A 22099-nucleotide genomic window follows, 5' to 3' on the forward strand; every position below is an offset into this window, starting at 1 on the left:
AATATGTGAAAATTGCAAATGTGTAAAGTAATACAGTTTTATGCTTTTTTTTTTTTTTTTTTTGCGGTACGCGGGCCTCTCACTGTTGTGGCCTCTCCCGTTGCGGAGCACAGGCTCCGGACGCGCAGGCTCAGCGGCCATGGCTCACGGGCCTAGCCGCTCCGCGGCATGTGGGATCTTCGCGGATCAGGACACGAACCCGTGTCCTCTGCATCGGCAGGCGGACTCTCAACCACTGCGCCACCAGGGAAGCCCCAGTTTTATGCTTTTAAAAATGTGTATGTGTCTGTGATAAAAATAAACTGACGGGAATGTAATGTAAAATGAGAAAACATAATTCAAATATGATTCAGAAATAGAGTTAAGGTCACAAATTGGTGAAATTAAGGGGGAAGAGATAGAAATAGTCTCAGTATTAGAGAATAAAGCTACCTGGTAGAAAGTTTTGGAGATATGTTGAGAGTGATGGGAGGATCCCCCCCCCCATTGCTCATTATAAGAACCCTCTCTATCTCAGCTACCATGGGTGCATCTCTTTGTTGAAGCCAGGTGGGTCTAAATAAAGCAGCATCCCTCAACACTACAGTGGGCCTTAAAACTGTCCAGTGAGCTTGGAGAGTTTTGAAAACTCCCTGGGAGGTGAAGGAGCTTTGGTGGCTTGTGAACCTTCACAGTGATGGATGCAGTTGGGGCACCAGAAAGTGTAAAGGGAAAAGGAGACATGATGAGTTATCTAGGGAAAGGGAGATGGATTACAGGGAGTTGGGAAGAAACATGGCATACTTGCACACTTATCAAAACTTCACCATTGAGTCACTTTTGGGTCAAATTGACTGTTTCAGGATAAGTCTCCTGACTAGAGTGTTACTGAAAAAAAGGGAGACCAAATGAAGAGCAGGTCCTCCTTCAGCCACCCTGTCCAGGTTTCCTGAGGGCAGGAGCTGTGTCTATTTACCTTGGCACCACCCCTGAGGCATAGTAGACACTCAGTAAATAGTAAGTGAAGAAAATAAATGCACGAAGAGGCTTTGGTATACCTGACTAGGATGGCCACTATTGCCCAACTGACTGCAGAAGAAACAAGAATAAGCTGAGTGAAGAATCCTTTCATAAACCATACTAGCCAGGAGACAGTGTACTAAGTATATAAAGCGTGGGCTTTGGCTTTTATCACATATAGGTTTCAAATCCCACCTCTGGAAATCAAATTTCTCTTATTTAATCTTGACTTTGTTACTTAATCTCTTTAAGCCTTGATCTCATTATCTGATTATTGTCTGTTTTGTGGGGTCATTATATGGGTTAAATCTAAAGAGTTTAGCTTAGTAGGTATGTAGCATGAAGTAAATAATCCGTAAGTAGTGACTATTATTAGCAATAATAGTAATAGCAGTTATTGTTATAACTATTACCCTCTCCCCCTTTTTAGATCATGATCAGGGTAAAGATGAACGAAGTTGAGAACAACCTTTACTATGATGGCACAATTTACTGCATAAACCGTGGCTTTCTGTTCTGGGCCAGGCAGTGTTTGGGGGATTAGAATTTGAGAGGTTGGTGTGAACTCTCCTTGCCCTTGGTCTTGACATCCAAGATTTATGCCTATTACCCTGTCTATCTTCAAGTTATATATCAAGACCTCATCCCTCCTAAACTGGACGCCTACCTCCATTCCAGCTACCTCTGATGAAGCACTGCTTTTATTATTTCAAGCCATCTTTCTCCTACCTCTCCTAACCCCATGTCTCTTCATTATGAAGATGAAGGACAATTGCTTAGCCTGGCATGCAGGGTTTTGGATTATTACTATTGCTGAGTCACTCTCAGAGTGGCTTATCCAGTCTGGCCTGGGATGGTTTAAAGTTCTGCCATCTTCCTACCAGCTGTAGTCCAAATATCAAACGACAGTTACTCTCTGTTCCAGGCAGCATTGAAGGCAGAGGGAGCTGTAATCTTTCAATCCATCATGAGGAGGAGTCCGCCTCTATGTTTACAGGAGCCTAGAGTGAATCTGCAGACAGTTTTGTAATTTAAGGTCTACAGTTTGGTTAGTAGCAGGTTCCTTCCTCTGCTTCAGTGTATTCTTGCTATAGAATTGACAGATCAGTATTAATTGGTAGATTAAGCTTTCCTCAATACCTTTCCCCAAATGAGTCTTTACTGAAGTATGGGCTCTCTTTATTTTGAAGATTCAAATAATGACATGACATTTTTGGATCTGGGTGTCTTTCAGTGAGAGATATAAAAGCATCCTCATGACTACTTCCATTGAATTCACTTCATGTAGGGGTTTTCTCACACCAGTTGAGGTGTTTTCCTTGGTGATTGTTTTGGGAATTTGAGTAGCTATGCATCTTTTATTTATTTTTAACATCTTTATTGGAGTATAATTGCTTTACAATGGTGTGTTAGTTTCCGCTGTATAACAAAGTGAATCAGCTATACATATACATATATCCCCATATCTCCTCCCTCTTGCGTCTCCATCCCATCCTCCCTATCCCACCCCTCTAGGTGGTCACAAAGCACAGAGCTAATCTCCCTGTGCTATGCAGCTGCTTCCCACTAGCTATCTATTTTACATTTGGTAGTGTATATACATCTTTTAAATTTTATCCACTTGTTCAGCCTATGTTCCATAATTGGGTTGTTTTACCTTTTCATAGATAGCTAGTCATAACAACAACTATAAACAAGCTAAAATACTTCTAGTCCCCAATTTATTCATTTGTAAATACTTATTGAGCATTTCTTATGTGTAAGAAGCTGAACTATGCATTAAAGATGTATATCCAAAAATAATGGCTAACATTTATTGAGTGTTTTCTCAGTGCCAGGCACTGTCCTAGAGGCTTTGTAGTCATTATTTTATTTAATTCTCATACTCATTCTGTAAGGTATTATCCCCATTTTACAGACAAGAAAACTGAGGTGTGGAAAAATTAAGTAACTTGCCACGTGACAGTTATGAAGGGGCTGGGTACCAGCACAGTAGAATATGACTCCAAAGTTTATGAATTTGTTGAAATACAATCACTGCCTTCAAGGGATTTATAGTATAGTAACAGAGTAAACATGAGCCCATAAAATCCCAAATAATCTAATTTAAAATTGGGCAAAAAATCTATAGACATTTCTCCAAAGAAGATTTGCAGATAGCCAATAAGTACATGAAAAGATGCTCAATATCATTAGCAAATGCAAATCAAAACTGAAACAGGAGGGAAGGGGGCAGGGCATTGAAAGAGTGACATAGCCCAAGGACATGACATAAACTGATTAGAACCAAATGGGTCCAAGATGGCAGACAAGTCAACTTCCACTAGATCTTGAGCCTCAGTATACCTCACTGTAACACATCAGCACACTAAATGACCCACAGGCACCATGACAGTTCCAAGACCAACCTTGATCAAAGAGTGGGTGGTGGCCCAATTCCTGGAAATGCCCGCCTCTTCCCAAAGTAGCTGGAATACTCTTCTCACTCATTAGCCTATGAGATTACCCATCCCTATGAAAACTGAAAACCCCATACCCTGGTGCCTTTCTCACCTTCTGAGGTGGCCCACACTCTGTCTGTGGAGTGTGTTTCTATCTAAATAAATCCACTTCTTACCTATCACTTTGTCTCTCACCGAATTCTTTCTGCAATGAGACATCAAGAGCCTGAGCTTCATTAAGTCCTGAAACCAGGTGTGTGATCTCAGTTGGAAGACTGTGAGTTTTGGCCGGGTTCAAGTCCCAGCACATGGGTTCAAGTCCCAATCTGAGGTGCACGGTTTCAAAACCACAAAGAGATACCACTCACAGTTATTAGGATGGCTAAAACCAAAAGATAGATAATGAGTGCTCACGAGGATGTGGAGAAATTGGAACCCTCATACACTGCTGGTGGGGATGTAAAATGGTGCAGCCACTTCGGAAAACAGTCTGATAGTTCCTCAAAAGGTTAAAAAAATAGAATTACTGTATGACCCAGCAATCCCACTCTTAGGTATGTATCCCAGAGAACTGAAAAAAATATATCCAACAAAAACTTGTGCACAAATGTTCATAGCAGCATTATTCATCATAGCCAAAAAGTGGAAACAAGCCAAATTTCTATCAACTGATGAATGGATTAAAAAACGTGTTTATCCATAAAATAGAATATTATTTAGCAATAAACATGAAGTACTGATATGTGTTACAACGTGGGTAAATCTTGAAAACATTATGAGAGAACACATAAGTGGAAGAAACCAGTCACAAAAGACCACATGATGTATGATTCCATTTAAATGAAATGTCCAAAATAGGCAAATCTATAGAAACAAAAAATAGATTGATGTTTGTCAGGGGCTGGAGAGAGGGGGGAATGTGGAGTGACTGGTACAGAGTTTCTTTCTGGGGTGATAAAAATATTCTAAAGTTGATTGTGATGGTGGTCGTACAACTCTGTAAATATACTAAAACCATTGAATTCTACACTTTAACTAGATGAATTGTATGATATGTGAATTTTATCTCAATAAAGCTGTTATAAACCCAAAGCAATTAAAATATTAAGTAGCATTTGGTAACTGTCGAATAGAGGCATAAACAAATACTATGAAAATTCAGAGGAAAGAGACCATTTCAGGCTCCTGCAGTTAGGAAAGCCTTCATTGGGTGGTGGGGTTTTGGTAGAGCTGGGATGAGGCATACGAAATTGGAGAGAAAGAAACGAAGAAGGTATTTCTTGAGAAAGAATGGCAAAAACAAGAAGGAAAGCTTATGTCTGGGAAACGGTGAAGGGTCTGATGGCTGAGGTGCTTGGTGCTGGTGGTTTCGATAGCCTGGTATTGGTGCACTTTGGAGAATAATGGGAGAAAATATTTTAAATTGTAACTTTGCCCCCCAAATCTAAGGTGTACTGTTATTATTTTGTATAAAGGAAGGGTAATGCTTGAAATGATAAGCTGGTCTAGATCATGATGGGAGAGGTATGAATACCAGGTGAAGAGAGCATCTCTAGTTCTTTCCTTACTGGAAGCTTGAAATCCCATTTCCTTATTAGCTTGTGTAGACATGCATGAAAAACTCCCAGGCTTGGGGGAGTCTATGGAGTGTGGCACCTATAGAAAGAGCTTTATATATGAAGACAAAGTATTCTTCCCCATTTCTCAAGACTGTAGTAACATCAGGATGTTTCTCCTCTGCCGCAGAGGGGAAATCAAATGTATTGGGTTGGCCGAAAAGTTCGTTCATTTTTTCCCGTAAGATGGCTCTAGTAGCACTTAGTTGTCTTTAACTTCATTCAAAACAATTTTGTTAGATTGTATGTGATAGCTGTCATATCAGCGTGCATTTAAAAAAAGACATCAAAATTGGTGAATTTTTGTGTAGCCATTTTCATTTTGAAAATGGAAGATAAAAAGCAACAATTTCAGCATATTATGCTTTATTATTTCAACAAAGGTGAAAATGAAACCAAAATGCAAAAAAAAAAGATTTGTGCAGTGTATGGAGAAGGTGCAGTGACTGATCGAATGTGTCAAAAGTGGTTTGTGAAGTTTCATGCTGGAGATTTAGGGTAGACCAGTTGAAGTTGATAGTGATCAAATCAAGACATTAATTGAGAACAATCAGTGTTATACCATGTGAGAGATAGCTGACATACTCAAAATATCCTATCCAAATCAAGGGCTGAAAATCATTTGCACCAGCTTGGTTATGTTAATTGCTTTGATGTTTGGGTTCCACATAAGTTAAGTGAAAAAAACCTACTTGACTGTACTTCCGAGGGCGATTCTCTACTGAAATGTAAAGAAAATGTTCCATTTTTAAAACAAATGTGTGATGGGCAATGAAAAGTGGATACTGTACAATAATGTGGAACAGAAAAGATCGTGGGGCAAGCGAAATGAACCACTACCAACCACACCAAAGGCAGTCTTCATCCAAAGAAGGTGATGTGTAAATGGTGGGATTGGAAGGGAGTCCTCTATTATGAGCTCCTTCCAGAAAACCAAATGATTAATTCCAACAAGTACTGCTCCCAATTAGACCAACTGAAAGCAGCACTCAACAAAAAGCATCCAGAATTAGTCAAGAGAAAACACATAATCTTCCATCAGCATAACACAAGACCGCATGTTTCTTTGATGATCAGGCAAAAACTGTTACAGCTTGGCTGGGAAATTCTGATTCATCCGCCACATTCACCAGACATTGCACCTTCGGATTTCCATTTACTTGAGTCTTTACAAAATTTTGTTAATGGAAAAATTTCAATTCCCTGGAAGACTGTAAAAGGCACCTGGGACAGTTCTTTGCTCAAAAAGGTAAAAAGTTTTGGGAAGATGGAATTTTGAAGTTGCCTGAAAAATGGCAGAAGGTAGTGAAACAAAAGGGAGAATATGTTGTTCAATAAAGTTCTTGGTGAAAATGAAAAATGTGTCTTTTACTTTTACTTAAAAACCGAAGGCACTTTTTGGCCAGCCCAATAGACCAAGCCTCAAGCCCCATAACAGGAATTAGAGAAGTGGTATGAACTGATCACAATTATTTCATTCCATTATGTTCCATTCCAGGGTTATTTTATTGAGCAACTGCATAAAAAAACGACATTCTTCAACAGTTCATGTTTGTGGGTGTAGCTTTAAGTTCACTTCGACATTTCATGGGTGTTGCCTTCACTCAACCACTAAAGATGATTAGAACTGAAAGGTTCTGGAGATGCAAAGGGAGGAACTAACTGCTTCATTAGCAGTCAGAAGAGGTCAGGGATCCAGATGCCTCTGGCACTGATCCCCAGCAGGAGACCTCCTGTTTATGTCTTTATCTTACTTGCCAAGTGTTCCCTCAAACCCTTGTCTGTAGTTCACCTGGGTTGCATGCTGAGTGTAAGAACTAGGGCAATCCAGTTGAGACCCAGACCCAGTAATTCATTTGCTGTGGTGATGGGAGAGGGAAAGGCACCCTAATAAAGAGCTGGCCACCACTGAACTTGAGCTTAAAGGTTAATCAGAAAGGTTTTAAACAGGAGACCAAGCCGTACTCATCCCTAAGAGGAAGAGAATAGAGAATAAATCTCATTTGCTCTCCTTCCTGTACCCTTACTCTCTGAACCGCATTATGTCTGTAAGTTCTGTCTGTCCATTTCATTATTTTATCCAGTTATAAAGTATTTATTGTAATGTAAATGTAAAAGGTCATTACAGAAAATTCAGAGCTGTGTAATGAAAACAACTAAAATCACACATAATCTGACCATTCAGAAGTAGCCACTGCTGACGTTTTGGTGTATTTCCTCCCTTTTCTATGTGCACATATTTTTTCCCACAAAGTTGAAATTATGCATGTGTATAAACATATATTAAGTTTTGTATTTTGATTTTTCTCACTAAAAATTGTATAGTGAGCATTTTCCGTGTTATTATTCTCCAAAAATGTGATTTTTAAAAACTGCGTGTAGAATGATTCTCCAATATTGGACATTATGGTGTTCTACTAGTTCCGCTCTTCAGCCATAATGCCTTGCAAGCACTTTTTAGCCAACAAATATAGCCATTAGAAATATTAAATCTCACAAGGTTCTTTGCTGAGCTTTTGCTGCAACAGCTTGGTAATAACAGAATCACCAAGCCTTCTCTCTGGGGACTGCCACACAACCATCCCTCTGAAAGACAGGCTGACTCCACCTCACTTGCTTCTCACCTGGCTGATCAGAGGGACCAGCTGTGATACAGGTAAGCTCTTTCAATAAATAGACTATTTGCGAGAAAGTGTTGGCCTTGATTGTGAACTGGAGAGTCAAATGTTGGATAATATGACTGAAGTATTTAGGTATCTACTCCAACTGTATGTGGTCCCTTTACACATGTGCCTCTATATCAAGCTAGTTCATAGTCTTCTCATAGTTTTTCTGTAGACGAGAGGTGAAAAGGGTACAAGCCCTGGAGACAATACCGGGCTGCACTGCTGGAATTTTCTGCTTTGGCATAGTTGATGCTCATCTTTAGTAGTGTATGAATTTCTTCTTTTTTTTTCATTTTTCTGTTATAGAGTGAAAATTTGTAAGAATGTTACACCAAATTAAATTTAATTTAGTTAATTCAATAAACACATATTGGGCCTCTACGACATATGGAACACAATGATGGACATATGAAAGACAAAGAGGACCTAGGCAGGCCCTTAGGGAACTTACAGTCTTGTAGGCATGATAAGATATGCACACACATAACTGTAAAATAGAGTAGACCAGATTATAGGGATATTTTTAATGATGAAGAAATGCTCACAAAACAGTGTCAAGAGGAAAATTAAACTGGACACTAAACTGTATACAAATTTAGTTCTCTTAAAAAGTACACATACTGGGCTTCCCTGGTGGTGCAGTGGTTGAGAGTCTGCCTGCCGATGCAGGGGATGCGGGTTCGTGCCCCGGTCTGGGAAGGTCCCACATGCCGTGGAGCAGCTGGGCCCATGAGCCATGGCCACTGAGTCTGCACGTCCAGAGCCTGTGCTCCGCAACGGGAGAGGCCACAACAGTGAGAGGCCCGCGTACCGCAAAAAAAAAAAAAAAAAAAAATTACACATACTGAGTATGTGTATGTACTACCAAAATGGTAGCAGTGGTTGTCTGGATGGACTTAAAAGTGGTTGTAGTATTCTTCTTTATTCTTTTCCATTTTTCTAACATTTTAAAACAATGAATATGTGTTACTACTAGAATCATTAAAAAATACGCTCTATTAAATGTGTTAGAGTACTGCATAAAAGTACAAAATACAGTGGAATTATGGAGGAGCAAAGATTATATCTCACTGAGGTGGGGGAATGGGAAGGCTTTAGGATTTATGTCTTTAATAATGATGCAAAACTTTCAATCTTGAAAATAGATAATGAAATTTCATTGAGTTGAAAAGGCATTTTATATTCCTACAACTTCTTATCTCTATGACATTTGACTACAGTCTCTCTCTATTGACTATCTGTAGCTCTAGTAGCTATCTGGCATATTACCTTTTATATTTTTTATTATTTTAGATATGTCTTTAAAATTTTTTCCTACATATACCACAGAGAAATATTTTCTAAATCAGTAGTTGTTGTCAATCACTAGTCATATTCCCAGTCAGAGTATATACTTTTGGCAAAGAATCTTTCCACTTGTCCCAATGACCCCAGAAATGCTTTACTTGGACATCTGCTGGCAGGGGCTCCTCTATCCTCTTGTTCTTCTGAAGAATTCTGTATCTGTTAATATTCAACCCACAGAGCACATATTCTCCAGGGTCCAATAGGCCTTTAGGAAAGAGACTTATTGTAATATTCCACAAGCCATCTGCTTCATCGACCAGGAGCTTCCTGTTCTTTTGGTGGGCACCCTGGGTGATGGGACTTCCCATGGTATGTGGCGACAGTGCAGGGGTTTGTCAAGACAGAATTTAGGTGACATGACAGGCTTCGGCTAACCTGAAAGATGAGTGTCTTTGTTCTGTGTGCCCCTGATGAATTATTTACCCTCTCTATGCCTTATTTTCCTCACTTATAAAATGGAGATAGTAAAAAAGAGAAAAAATGGAGATAATAATAGTGCCCATTTTATAGGCTTATTTTGAAGATTAAATTTGGCATTTGTTAACATTTGATATATAGTAGCTATTATTATAATGTATCACAGACCTGGGGGATTGTGGAGTTTTATTTTTCTCCTTAACAGATTATAGGAAGAGGCAGAATTTTGAATGTTAAGTGAGTAGTGGAGGGCAGATGAGGGCAGTCGTGATGGGGGATGTGCCAGGCGAGGAGGCTTTGAACAGCACCATGACTCAGGGATGGCACTGGTGGAACTTGAGGTGTGGGGGAGTAGTGAGAGATGAGACCAGAGAGGGAGGCAGCATCCAGACCGTAAGATTGCCTTTACCTGCTGTAGATGTACATTTATGTCAGAGCTTCTTAAAGGGGCTGACTGTTCCCCGATACCTTTCTCCCACCGCCTCCAGAGATGTCCCAGGCTTGTTAGTACCATTTCCATTAATGTGCAGCCCTGGCAGGGCAGACGTGTTTAGTACTGTCTCTTGGTTATTTTTCTCTGTTTGGGGAAGCATCACTCCATAACTTCCCAGATACATCTGTATATCTACTAGTTATATCTCCCCCACTGCTGACTTTCCCCAAGCAACATCCAGAAAGATCAATGACAATTGCTTGGGAAGCTGTCACTGATCCCTCAAACATCATTTCAGGGCTAACTCTGATCCAGAGGAATTCAAATGTGACTCACCTCTAGAGATAGATTTGCATATTACAGAAATAGAGCTCCAGGTTCATATAGCAAGTCAAACAAATCTGCATAGAATCAGCCTGGGTGAACTTGACTCAGTGGACAATCCCACACAGAATGTTGAAGTGCTGGAAGCCTCTGTCTGCTAAGAGTGCATCTGGTGGGCGTGGAGTCTGGTGGTGGTGCCTGTTGGTGGGGCCTTCCTTCGACCCAGCAGCGTTGTGCTGCTTCACACTGTTTCTCAGCTGAAGCAAATTTTCTCCCTTTCTTTTTGTTCCTTACAGAATGTCTTTCTTTTTGGTGACTGTCAACATACTTCTACTTATTCATAATGTAGATGAGTCACTTTTCAAAAAATCTTTGTGGGTATTTCTGAGAAAACTTTGGGGATAGTGAGGGAAATAGTGATTTTGAGTTTAAAAAAAAACAAGCAAATTACTTAATCTCTCTGAACCTCAGTCTTTTCATTTTTTTTAGATGGGAGTAACAATGTTATATTTGTTTAACAGGAAATGGTGAAGACAGATGGGCAAATATAACAGACCCAAATTGTAAAGCATTCTTGTTTATTCTATTTTCATGTTTTTAAATGAGAAAAGCCTTCCCACCCCCACTGCCAATTTGAATTGCCCATTTGAGGCCATATCTGGATAACTACACCTATTCACATCTATAATTTGAACTCCCCCAATTAAAAAAAATCTAGACAGTCCTCCCCACTTCAAGTGCCTGATAAGTGCTGATTCAGAGTATAGCATCACAGAATATTTGAGATCAGGTCTGTCCTGAAAAATCTGGATGGGCAGTCAACACAGAGTTTGTATAATTTTTATACTCATTTCTTCAAAAATGTTGAGATGAATAGTATATAGATGTTGATAATGTTAATGTAATTCAGCTAGCCAAAAATATATATGCAAAAATTTCTTTAAAAAAAAATATCCCAAACCTGCAATATAACTACTCAAAAAGTGGTCAAACACATTAATCGGTTTTAGGTATATGCAGTTCTGCCAGTCTCTTAAAGCTGGCAGAAGCTGGAAGGCATCCTCAGGAGATGCATCCAGAGATCTACTTAGGAGTTAGTGCAAGGCCTGGTCCACCCAGATTATATTTACTGGCTCTTTTCTTTTGATGCTTGGTTCCTCTGTGTGTGTGTGTGTGTGTGTGTGTGTGTGTGTGTAGAAGGGAGCAGTAAGGCAAAGTGAGATGGTAATCCACTCATAGTTAGGAACAACCCAACCAAACAGATTAAAGGAATGGGTATATATGTAAGTGAGAAAGAGAAAGCTGTGTTAGTTCTAATAATACCTTATATTTTATAGCAATAGTGACAACCTAATACTAGGTGCTAGGTACTATATTAGGTGCTTTAGATGTAGTATCTTTCTATAGTTTTCAAAGTGTTTTCCTATATTATTAACTTTTTGCTGAGCTTTTGCCTCAGCTTCTTAGGCCTTGGGAAGCTAAAGATACAAAGGTCTAGAAATAATACAGATTGAAATAGACAAAAGAGTTATTCAGATTCAAGTAGGACCATCTGCAGACACATCACTCAGAAGTTGGCTTTTATATTAACAATTACATCATTGGCAGATCCTGTTTCATGATTCATTGGCTAGAGCCTTTGGATTCCTGAGTCTGAGACCCTTTCCCTTGGGGACAGAAAGTGTACAGCTGTAGCAAGACCTCCTGGATATAAACTGAAAAGCTAGAATCAAGGACCTCTCATATTTTTATGAGAGAGTTTGGGAAGAGGGGCAGTTTACTAAGGTATCCACCCATCTGGTCCACTCCTTCTGTCCCTCTGGAAAATGACTAAACCATGTCATATAAAAACAATCCCTAAGATCCCAAGGTATTTCATAACAGCCCTGGGGCAGGTGTTCTTACCCTAATTATACATAAGGAAACTGTAACATAAGAGAGATTAAGTGACTTGCCCAATTCCAAATGACTAATAAAGAAAACTTAGAACTAGAACTTGGATTTACAAATCTACCAAGATTTTTTTGTACCTGTAATCCACTGCTTCTTGATTATAACCACGTCAGACAAATAACAATCTGAGCAGGAAAGCACTTAGTTTTTTTGGTATGCAAATCCATCCTTCCAAAGGGTGGACAAGTTGTTTCTCCCTGCCTCCTTTTTTTCCATTGTCATCTGTCTTCCTTTATATTCATTCAGTCATTTATTTCATCAGTCATTTTTTCATTCATCAAACTTAGAACGAGTGCCTACTGTTAGAAGACAGAACCCAGTTCAGATGGAGGGCTCTGGAGCCAAACTGCCTGGGTTTGAATCATAGCCCTATTGCTCACTAGCCGTGTGTCCCTGAACAACTTACTTCACCTCACTCACTGTGCCTTGGTTTTCCCAGTAGTACATTGAGAATAATAGCAGTACCTACCTCGGTGTTAGTATACAGATTAAATGAATTAGTTCAGGAAAAGCTCTTTGAATACGCCTAGGACATTGAAAAACTTAAATGTTACCCAACGTATTAGTTAGAGTTCTCCAGGGAAACAGAACAAATAAAATCTATATAAAGAGATCAAGTGATTATGGAGGTGAGAAGTCCCCAGAACTACAGTGTTGACCAAGCTGGAGACCCAGGAAAGGCCATGGTATATTTCCGGTGCAAGTCCGAAGGCTCACGACCCAAGAAGAGCCTATATTTCAGTTCAAGTCTGAGCAGGAAAGGACCAAAGTCTCAGTTCAAACAGCTGGGCAGGAAGAGTTCCCTATTACTCAAGGGAGGGCTGGTCTTTTTGTTCTTTTCAGACCTTTAACTGATTGGATGAGGGCCCCCCACATTGGAGAGAACAGTCAATTTTACTCAGTCTACTGATTCAAATGTTAATCTCATCTAAAAACACCCTCACAGACATGCCCAGAATAATGTTTGACCAAATATCTGGGTACCCAGTGACCCAGTCAAGTTGACATAAAATTTACCATTACACCTGATGTTTTTTTACTGTGTCAAGTCCTGTGCTAGGCACCGGTGAAACAGGGTGGTTAAGATATGGTCTCTGCCCTCTGTGTACAGTCTATACCCAGAGCCATCATTAGCCATGTGGTTGCCACTGCTGAAATGAGCAGATTGCATCTATTATTCAGCTGGAATGTCCCCTACCAGATGTCTCTCTGGCTGGGCTGGGCTGATGGCTTAGAAGCTTCCTTGCCTATTAACTTTCACCATTTGGGTTTTCCTTGGTGCCTCACGTATTTCTTTCTTCTATTTGATCTCACTTCATTATATCAAACAATATCCTTACTTAGGCTTATATGACAAGTTCTTCCTTTATGATGCTTCTTACTTGCATAGTGTCTCTAGGAGAAAAAAGAGATGGAGTCCCTACTTTCATAATGCAGAAGTTTCATTATTCTGTCTTACTCAAGTTGGGAATTTAATAAGTCTTTTAGGCTCAAAAGTTTGATAACTATGACCCAAAAGGTTCTTTTTAAATTCTGAGACGTCTTGTTTCTTTCTGTTGTGCTAACAGTATCTTACTTTGTGACCCCAAGCAACATTGCTCCCTGGGTTTCAATTTTGTGTTTTAGTAGCAGAGACACTTAACAGAAGAATTCTTACTTGGAAGCCCCATTTATAAATTAAATTGTAGAGGGATTTTTCTGATTGAAGTGATAAAGGAATGCAGATCTCACTGATTTGGTCTTTCACCTGGCTGTCAATGAGGTGGGCTTTGGGGAAAATAGTTTGGAAGGATTGAATCAAATGACCTCTAAGCTTTCTTTCAGCTCTAATATATCAGGATTCTATTCTAGGTCATGATTCTATGAACGGTACATAGTGCAATGGCTATATTCCCCATAGCCCTCAGCCCCTTCTGTTGATAACTCTGCCCAGACCAGTAGATATTTGTGGCAGGTAGAATAGACTGACTTACTGAAATTCTATTTTTGCCTTTTTAACATGCCTTCCTGAACTGCTGAGACTACAGAGTAAAAAACTGTATTTCCAAGATTCCTTTGTATTTTGGGTTCTGGAAATGACGTAGGCTCTGCCAATCAGATACATTTGCTAAAGGACCAAGTTAGCAACTGATTTAAGGGAGGAGAATGGTGATAGTGCATGAGGCATCCTTTCTGTTCCCAGTGTGAATCTAGCAGGTGCAGTTTGACTCTGGAGCCAATACCTGCAGTGACAACTTCCTGATTTACCAGCTTCCTGATGTGGCAGAGGCAGCAGTTCCACTGGCAGACCAGCTCAGCCTGTTGTTCTGAGCATAATTCAGGGAAGGACTTAACACATAAGACATTGCACGTCTTACCTTCCGTGACCTTCTTTGGGCTCATTCCTCTAGGCTCCCAATGATTTTGTAAATGTCTAATTCCCTGTACTAAACCTCTTTCTGTTTGACATAGCTAGAGTGATTTATTTTATCTGTTATTAAACCCTACCTGATGCAGTGCTCACTGGTCTTTACAAATACTTTGCTGACTTCATTTCTTCTTTGACATCCTCAGTGTCTATAGAAGAGTTGCAGGCCCATCCTTTCACTGATGTTACCCTTTCCTGTCATTTCTCCTTTGTGGAGGGCACAGAAAATCTTGAGTTTCCTTGGAAGAGAGAAGACATAAGACAGGAGTATGAGGTAGAGGATGATAAAGAATATTACCAATTTTTTAGGTACTATGATTTTTTGGAAGTTTTCTCGAAGCTGGTTTGCCAGTTTAGCAGTAACACAGAGCAACTAGAGGACCAAAACTCCTTGTATGAGGGAAAAGTCTCCATGGATCGGGAGGAAATTTCTGAGTGGACTCTATCACTCTTATTAAGAAATGTGGATTTCATGGATGAAGCTATCTACAAATGCTCAGCCATCACACCAAATGGAAGAGGCAAAAGTACAATTAAGCTAATAGGAGAAGGTAGGGGAATTTATTGGATTAACTTGGTTTCAAGCTCTGTTTCTGTTCACAAAGATAAACTACAAGTTTTCTCTTCCTGTGTTCTCACTTTTTCCCTTCTACTCAAATCATTATAGGTACTTCTTATTCCCATTATGAGAGTCAGGTATTTGGAATGTCAATTCATCTTAGCTAAAAATATTGCTCTGAACCAAAGGTGTTAATCTGTACCTGACTACATCATTCATTCATTCAAACAAGCAAACAAAACATAAAAAAAAAAAAAAAACCCAAAATCCAAAACCCTGGTCCTATCCCAAACTTACTAAACAAATTGTAAGACTGAAAAACCAACATGTTGCAAAAGCCTCCTACATGAAAACTCTGAGATAGGATGTGTGATTTGGTGAGAAGAGAGCCCTGTGCTGGGAGTCAGGAGGCCCAGGTTCTAATTGTGTGACTCTGGACAAACCATTTAGATTTTCCAGGCTTCATTTTCTCACTATTAAAATGTAAGATTGGACTGGACCAGTGGATGTCCATAGTGCCCCAAGGATCCTCACCCTTTTCAGGATTACATGGGGGGTGGTCTTTTCCTCATCAGAGATCTCACAAAGGTGGAGGGAGGCATGGCAGAATTCCTCTGGGTAGGAGTTGGAAGAGATGCCAGGGGGGTGCTGAGAGTCATTTATCTTCTATGATCCTCAGCAGGGCTATCTGAGTGCAGCAGAGAGTCTGAAATGAACCCCCTCATGTAGAGGAAGGTTCCAAAAATAAAGACAGCAGTGGTAGATGAGACCTGGAGTGCAGGCATATGCGTGTATCCTGATATTCTCTCGCTGTGCCTGGATCAAAACTTTAACTACGGTGAACCTCAAGATGTGTTGCCTACATAAGGGTTAATGTAAAAACTCAGGGCAAGATTTCTGCTAGCCTGATCCTCTTGGGGCTGGAATTAAAAAAGGAACTAATTGTTTTGTTATTTTTTCCAACCAGACTCTGAAACGCCCCAGGTGCGGTTTGATAAGATTAATGATGAGGATGTGGCCACGTGCGTCTCCAGGGGCTGGTACCTCACGCCCAGTGTGACCTGGCTGGATCGGGCAGAGAGGGACCTGAGCAACCACAGTACCATGGAGGTCCTGGAGGAGCAGATGAATGGCTTCTACCGGGTGTTCTCTGTCCTGAAATACCCGGTCAAGTTAAATGAGAAATATGTCTGCCACATAACAGAGACAGATGTGAACAACCAGCCCTTCAGAATCATCTGCAAGTACCCAAGTAAGTGAGTTAAAGCAGGGTGTATTTCCCCACAAAGAAGTCATTATTCAGTAATATTTACCAAATGCCAAATGTATCAGGCACTTCTGGGCACTTTGGAGATTTAAAGAAACTCAGGAAGAGAAGGTTGTAGCTTGGGGCGAGAGAAGGTGGGGAGGTGGGAGTTTCTCTGTGTCTGAAAAAAGACCACACTTCAGGAACTTACAGCTTTCATCCCAATCGATGTGTCTGTTCCTATTGGTAAGGCTTCTCTCCCTCTGCTACGGGCGTCAGCTTTATGATGTGACAGGCTGAATAAGCATAGCTGCCCTTTATCAGTCTCTTACCATGTGCCTGGCACTTTACATATGTCATATTAAGTCCTTGCCTCAACCCCGCAAGGTAGTTGTTATTGCGGTCCCCCTCCTGTGTGAGGGAAGCAAGACGGCAAAGAATTTGACCAAGGACATGGCTAATAAGCACGTGAGTTAAAATTCAAATCCGTTCTTTCTGAATCCAAAGCTCATATACTTTATTTTCTTACACCACCCAGCATTTATGTATCTAAGATTATACACTCCATGAACAGATTTAAGTCATCTAGGTCTTGTCCCAAGACTGCGAATCCCTCACAAGCAGGAGCCATGTTCCTCTATCCCTCTTTTCTGGCTCCTGATGCACAGTAGTCTCTTGGAATAGGTGGTGTTAGCTCTTAGTTTTTGAGTCTCATCGTCATGGCCCCAGAGATGCAAAATAACCTTGAATCTTGAAATGGAAACGCACAACTCTTGTTCCTTTTCTCAGGACACATCAGGAGCATCTTCCTCCCTCCTCCCCCTGCAGGCTCAGATCTAATAAGCAGACTCTGCAGTCATTCCTTGGCCTGGGATGTATTCTTTCCAGTGTATACTGGAATGCGGTGGGATCTGGTGACTGATAGTATCAGTTCCTCTGACATGTATCTCAGTCCCACAAACCTAACAGACACAGTAGTATAGTATATTCCGAAGCCCTGGGCCTATTTTGCTTCTGTATCTCCCCTCTCTCTGAAAGTTGGTGGGAAATATCCCATTCACTTCCCTTTTCTCTTTTTGCTTCTGTCATTGTTCCCCTAACAATAGTGTTGAATTAATGAATGAGTAAACCAGGATTTTGCCTTAAAAATGAAGGAGAGTTACTAATGGTGAATGAGTTATTTGAGGGCTACTGCTCTTAGGAGGAACAGAGAGAACTCATTTTTCACGACTGTTCCTTCCTGTGTGACTTTCAGGAATGCATTGTAGCTGAATGCAGGGTTTGCCTCTAATATAAAACTCCAGCCTTCCATGCTTGCTTTCTTTTTTACAGGGAGAAAGTAACTCCGTACATATGACTACTATTAAGAGATTTGAATAACATCTGCCCGAGGACCAAACTGTCTTGCCTTTAGCCACTGGAGCTCCTGGTTTTCTCTTGTGGACTATATTCTCTTTGTCCTAGGCACCTACCTGTCATAAACCTAAAAGATAAGGAGGTAACAGGTCCAGTGTACTGGATGTTGACTAAAACTATAGGAGCACCCCTATTTTGTCTCTCTTAGGTCTGTATACTTATAAAGTCTTGTTTCTTTATCTCTAATTCTCTTATTTATAAGATTTACTTTTATTTGACCTCATGCCTCTCATATGTCAAGTTCTCTGAATAAAATTTTAAAATCTTTACAGTGAGATGAAAGATGACCAAAAACCTGATGAACTTTCTACTCTGTGTATGTTTCATTGATGTAGTGCTGCAGTGACAGACGATTTGTTGGAGACTTCAGGGCAGAGCAGGATTTCTCTAAGCCAGATTTTTTGGGTTTTGGTATCGATATTATTACATGGGCACTTTGCTGATACGAAGTTGAGAGAGAGACATCTTCCTAAAACTGATTATGAATGGGAATCACTATATCTGTAAAAGCCTTCTTTTACATAGCATAACTGAGCAAAGGCTATGGAAATCTTGGAAAGTCAAAGGTGAGACTCACTCTTGAACGTTTCTGATTTGCCCAACTGATTTCAGAGTCTTTATTATTCCTAAAACTCACCTTCCAAATCTCTCCTATCTCTATACTTTCTGTACAGAATCTCCTCCTTTGTTCCTTTTGGAAGGGGGTGGGGGTGATATCTGTCCCGGGCCTTGTAGGAATCAAGCTTAGGTTATGGGAGAGAGGAGAAAAAGGCATGTAAGAGAAAAGGGAATTCAGAAAATCATTCAGGAACCAGAGATTTTAATTGGGTTAAAACCCAAATTTTTTGAATTACTGGACTCAGGTGATAAAATAATTTTGATGGAGATAAGACATATATCTGCTTCTAAAACGTCCACATAGAATGTCACAAAAAGAAGGCATCTCAGAGAGGTTTACTGGGCCAAACCTCTGAGGTGTATGCTGGAGGTTGCTGGGGTCCCACACTGGCTGGCATGACTCCTGGATGCATCGTTTCTGGGGAAACCAAGTTGGATTGTGGATCACGCCTCGGGGAACTTCAGAGGCCCGGCCTGATCCGCACTCACTTAAGAGTGAGAAGACGTGCAGACAGTTATTAGAACTAAATGAAAAAACTTATTAATTGCTTATACGTGCTCAGCAGTTACATAGTTAGAGAACACGAATGAGGAATTAATGGCTCATGTGGATGTAATAATTTTTAAAATAAAGGGAAAGACGGTGGCAAAGTAGAATGAGTATGAGAGGGACCCGGGTTTGAATCCTGACTCTGTTCTTTGCAAATTGTGTGGTATTACATAAATTCCTTAAACTTTACAAACTGTCTGTTCCTTATCTGTAAAATATCTTTTTCACCAAGTCATTGTGAGAATATAAGAATGTATAATAGAAAATAATTGGTGATAATTTGACATTTACACAGCACTTTCTATGTGCCAGAGACTATTTGAAAAAATTATATACATTAGCTCATTGAATCCTCGAAAAAAGAACAAAATGAGGTAGGTACTCTTGTTATGCCACTTTAAAGAGGAAACTGAGGGACTTTCCCTGGTGGTCCAGTGGTAAAGAATCTGCCTTCTAATGCAGGGGAGGTGGGTTTGATCCCTGGTCAGGAAACTAAGATCCCACATGCCACGGGGCAACTAAGCCCATGCGCCACAACTACTCAGCCCACGCTCCTCAACTAGAGAGCCCGTGTGCCGCAAACTACAGAGCCCGCACACCACAACTAGAGAGAGAAAACCCGCACGCCACAACTACAGAGAGAAAACCCGCATGCCACAACTAGAGAGAGAAAAGCCGCACGCCACAACTCGAGAGAAGAGTGTGTGCCGCAATGAAGAACCTGTGTGCCGCAACAAAAGATCCCGCATGCCTCAACGAATATCCCACGTGCCGCAACTAAGACCCGATGAAGCCAAAAAAATTTAAAAAAAAAAGGAAACTGAGACACTGAGAGATTAAATAACTCCTGGAATATAAAGGGCAGAGGCAGAACCAGGATATAAACTCAGGAAGCCTGGTTGTTAAACATTACATGATATCGTCTCTCAGTAAGTTATCAGTCACAATAAGAACAATGTTATGATACAGATAAATTAGAAAGAAGTTGAAACATGAAACTAAGAATGGCATTTATGAAAGACAAAGAATATATAAAGTTATAAATATTACTGGCTGCCAGCTTTAACTATGGAGTCTAGTGGAAGGATTTTGGAGCAAGCAATTTGTTTTGAGTTGTCACTGCTCCTTGGAAAATGACAAATTCTGCTATCTTATATAATTTAAAATGAGGCAAGGCACTAGAAGGATAAAGTCCCTTCTCTTTTGGCAGCAGAAATTTCCTTTCACCACCCTCTTGACAATTTTATACAGGTTTCCTGGTTAAATATTTTATTCTTATCCATTAACAATCTTGCCTCTTATTTTCCTGGCAATATATTATTTTTACAGACCCTAACACTGTCAAGTTTCCTAAGTTTCTTATCTGACCACATCAGGTCAGTTAAGACCTGTGCATTCCAGTGATCATGATCAGGGTGCATTTCCTGTTCCTTTCTCCTAAATTCATTTAACCCGTTTTCCAGCAAGTTGTGTTACTCCATTCCATACATTCATGGTGTTTCCTTCTCAGTTTTGACCTCTCTATAGAATCCATGGTACCATTTCCCATCTGAACTCTCTACATGCTATGTTTTCATCTATGAATCCAACCCATTGTACCATTTTTCTGTGTACACTGTTTGTTAACGATGCCACAAGGAAGCAGGAGAAATACACGTACCCAGAGTTTCTCAAAAGGGTTCTGTCTTTATTATGGACCTTCCCAACTCAACATTTTCTTTTTTTTCTCACTTGATATATTCTCCATAGGCCATCTTGTCTACACAAAGGAACACTATCTCCATACTGTCTATTCCAAGATCTTTATCTCCAGCCCAGATCTCTTCCAAAACCTTCCTATCCAACTACTCATACTTCCAAACTCAGATTCAACCTGTGAAAAACTGAATTCATCATCTCCCATTCCTTCCTCCTCTCCCCAGCCAACTGGCTTCTCCTGCTCTCTTACCAACGCTAGAAAATGGCACCATTATCTACCAAGTCATCCAAGCTGGAACCTTAGGGTCATTCATGACCATTACCTCCTCCTTAACTCCCATAGCTAGTCATTAGCCAGCTCTTGTCAATGTTACCTCATTAACCTTCTATTAATCCCCACTGCCATTATCTTAAAATTCAAGTCACCATTATTTCTCACCTCATTCCTGAAGTAGCCTTCTATCTGGTCTACTACTGCCAGATCTTGCCACCCTCATGACAAAGGGCTAATAATAATACATGAAGAACTATTATAAACCAGTAAGCAAAGGCCAGCAACCAACAGAAAATGAACAAAGGTAATGGAAGAAAAGAACAAGGACCAATAATTCACGAAAAGATGCTCAATCTCACATAAGGAATAATAAAATAATTAAAAATAAGTCAATGAGTTACCATTTTTCCTCTGTTAGACACCCCAAAGTTTGAAGACACAGTGCTTGCAAAAATTTGGGAAAATAGATATGCTCAGTGTATGTATTTTTGGTGCAATTGTAGGTAAATGCATGCAACCTCTTTGAAGGACAAATGGCAATTATAAGCAAATTTATAAGTGTACACACCCTCTAAGAGGATGAACTTTTTTCACTGTATTTTCTTTGATACAATTTGAATTTTTTCTTTTACCATGTGCATGTATTAGTTTATCATTAAGAAATGTGTTAAATAAGTTTTAAAAGTGAACTCCTATTGACAGGAAGACCTCTCATTCAGACAGCAACATGATACTTCCTAGTTACTTCATGAATCAGCCTTCAGCAGCAGTAGCCCAGGGTTTACGTTCTTCATGTCTTCCACCTATGCTACATTTACTCCAGGGCTCTGAGGGCATCTGCTTAGATCTACTCGTTCAATAGACATTTTTTACTCCCTCCTCCCCCTTATTTCAGAAGTAATTTAAGAGGACTGTTGGGGACTTGACACAGGCACTCCAAAACTAAAGTTAATCACAGTAATTTGTTCTAATTTACAGAGCTCATAATGTTACATTTTGATTATAGGAAACTTACCTTCTAAATTATGTTTCTTTCAGGCTCTTTTAATTCATTTTCATTTCCTGAACACATGCATACTGTAATAGCAGGAGAAGTGCTCCCAGAGCATGGTAGAAGGTTGGGAGAGGCCAGCCA

The 22099-nt window shown here is 40.1% G+C and overlaps 1 protein-coding gene across 1 annotated transcript; it reads left to right on the forward strand.

Annotated features, from left to right (window-relative positions):
• Positions 1-3387: 3387 nt before the first annotated feature.
• LOC309961751 (V-set domain-containing T-cell activation inhibitor 1-like) lies at positions 3388-17889 on the forward strand (the record flags this gene model as incomplete). Its single annotated transcript, XM_082839254.1, has 4 exons — positions 3388-3463; positions 14750-15154; positions 16130-16414; positions 17873-17889. The coding sequence occupies 4 exons, from the start codon at positions 3388-3390 to the stop codon at positions 17887-17889; spliced, it is 783 nt and encodes a 260-aa protein (XP_082695380.1).
• Positions 17890-22099: the final 4210 nt, after the last annotated feature.

The sequence above is a fragment of the Leucopleurus acutus genome (genome assembly GCF_964270905.1).
Source record: "Leucopleurus acutus genome assembly, chromosome: 5".
NCBI classification, from domain to species: Eukaryota; Metazoa; Chordata; class Mammalia; order Artiodactyla; family Delphinidae; genus Leucopleurus; species Leucopleurus acutus.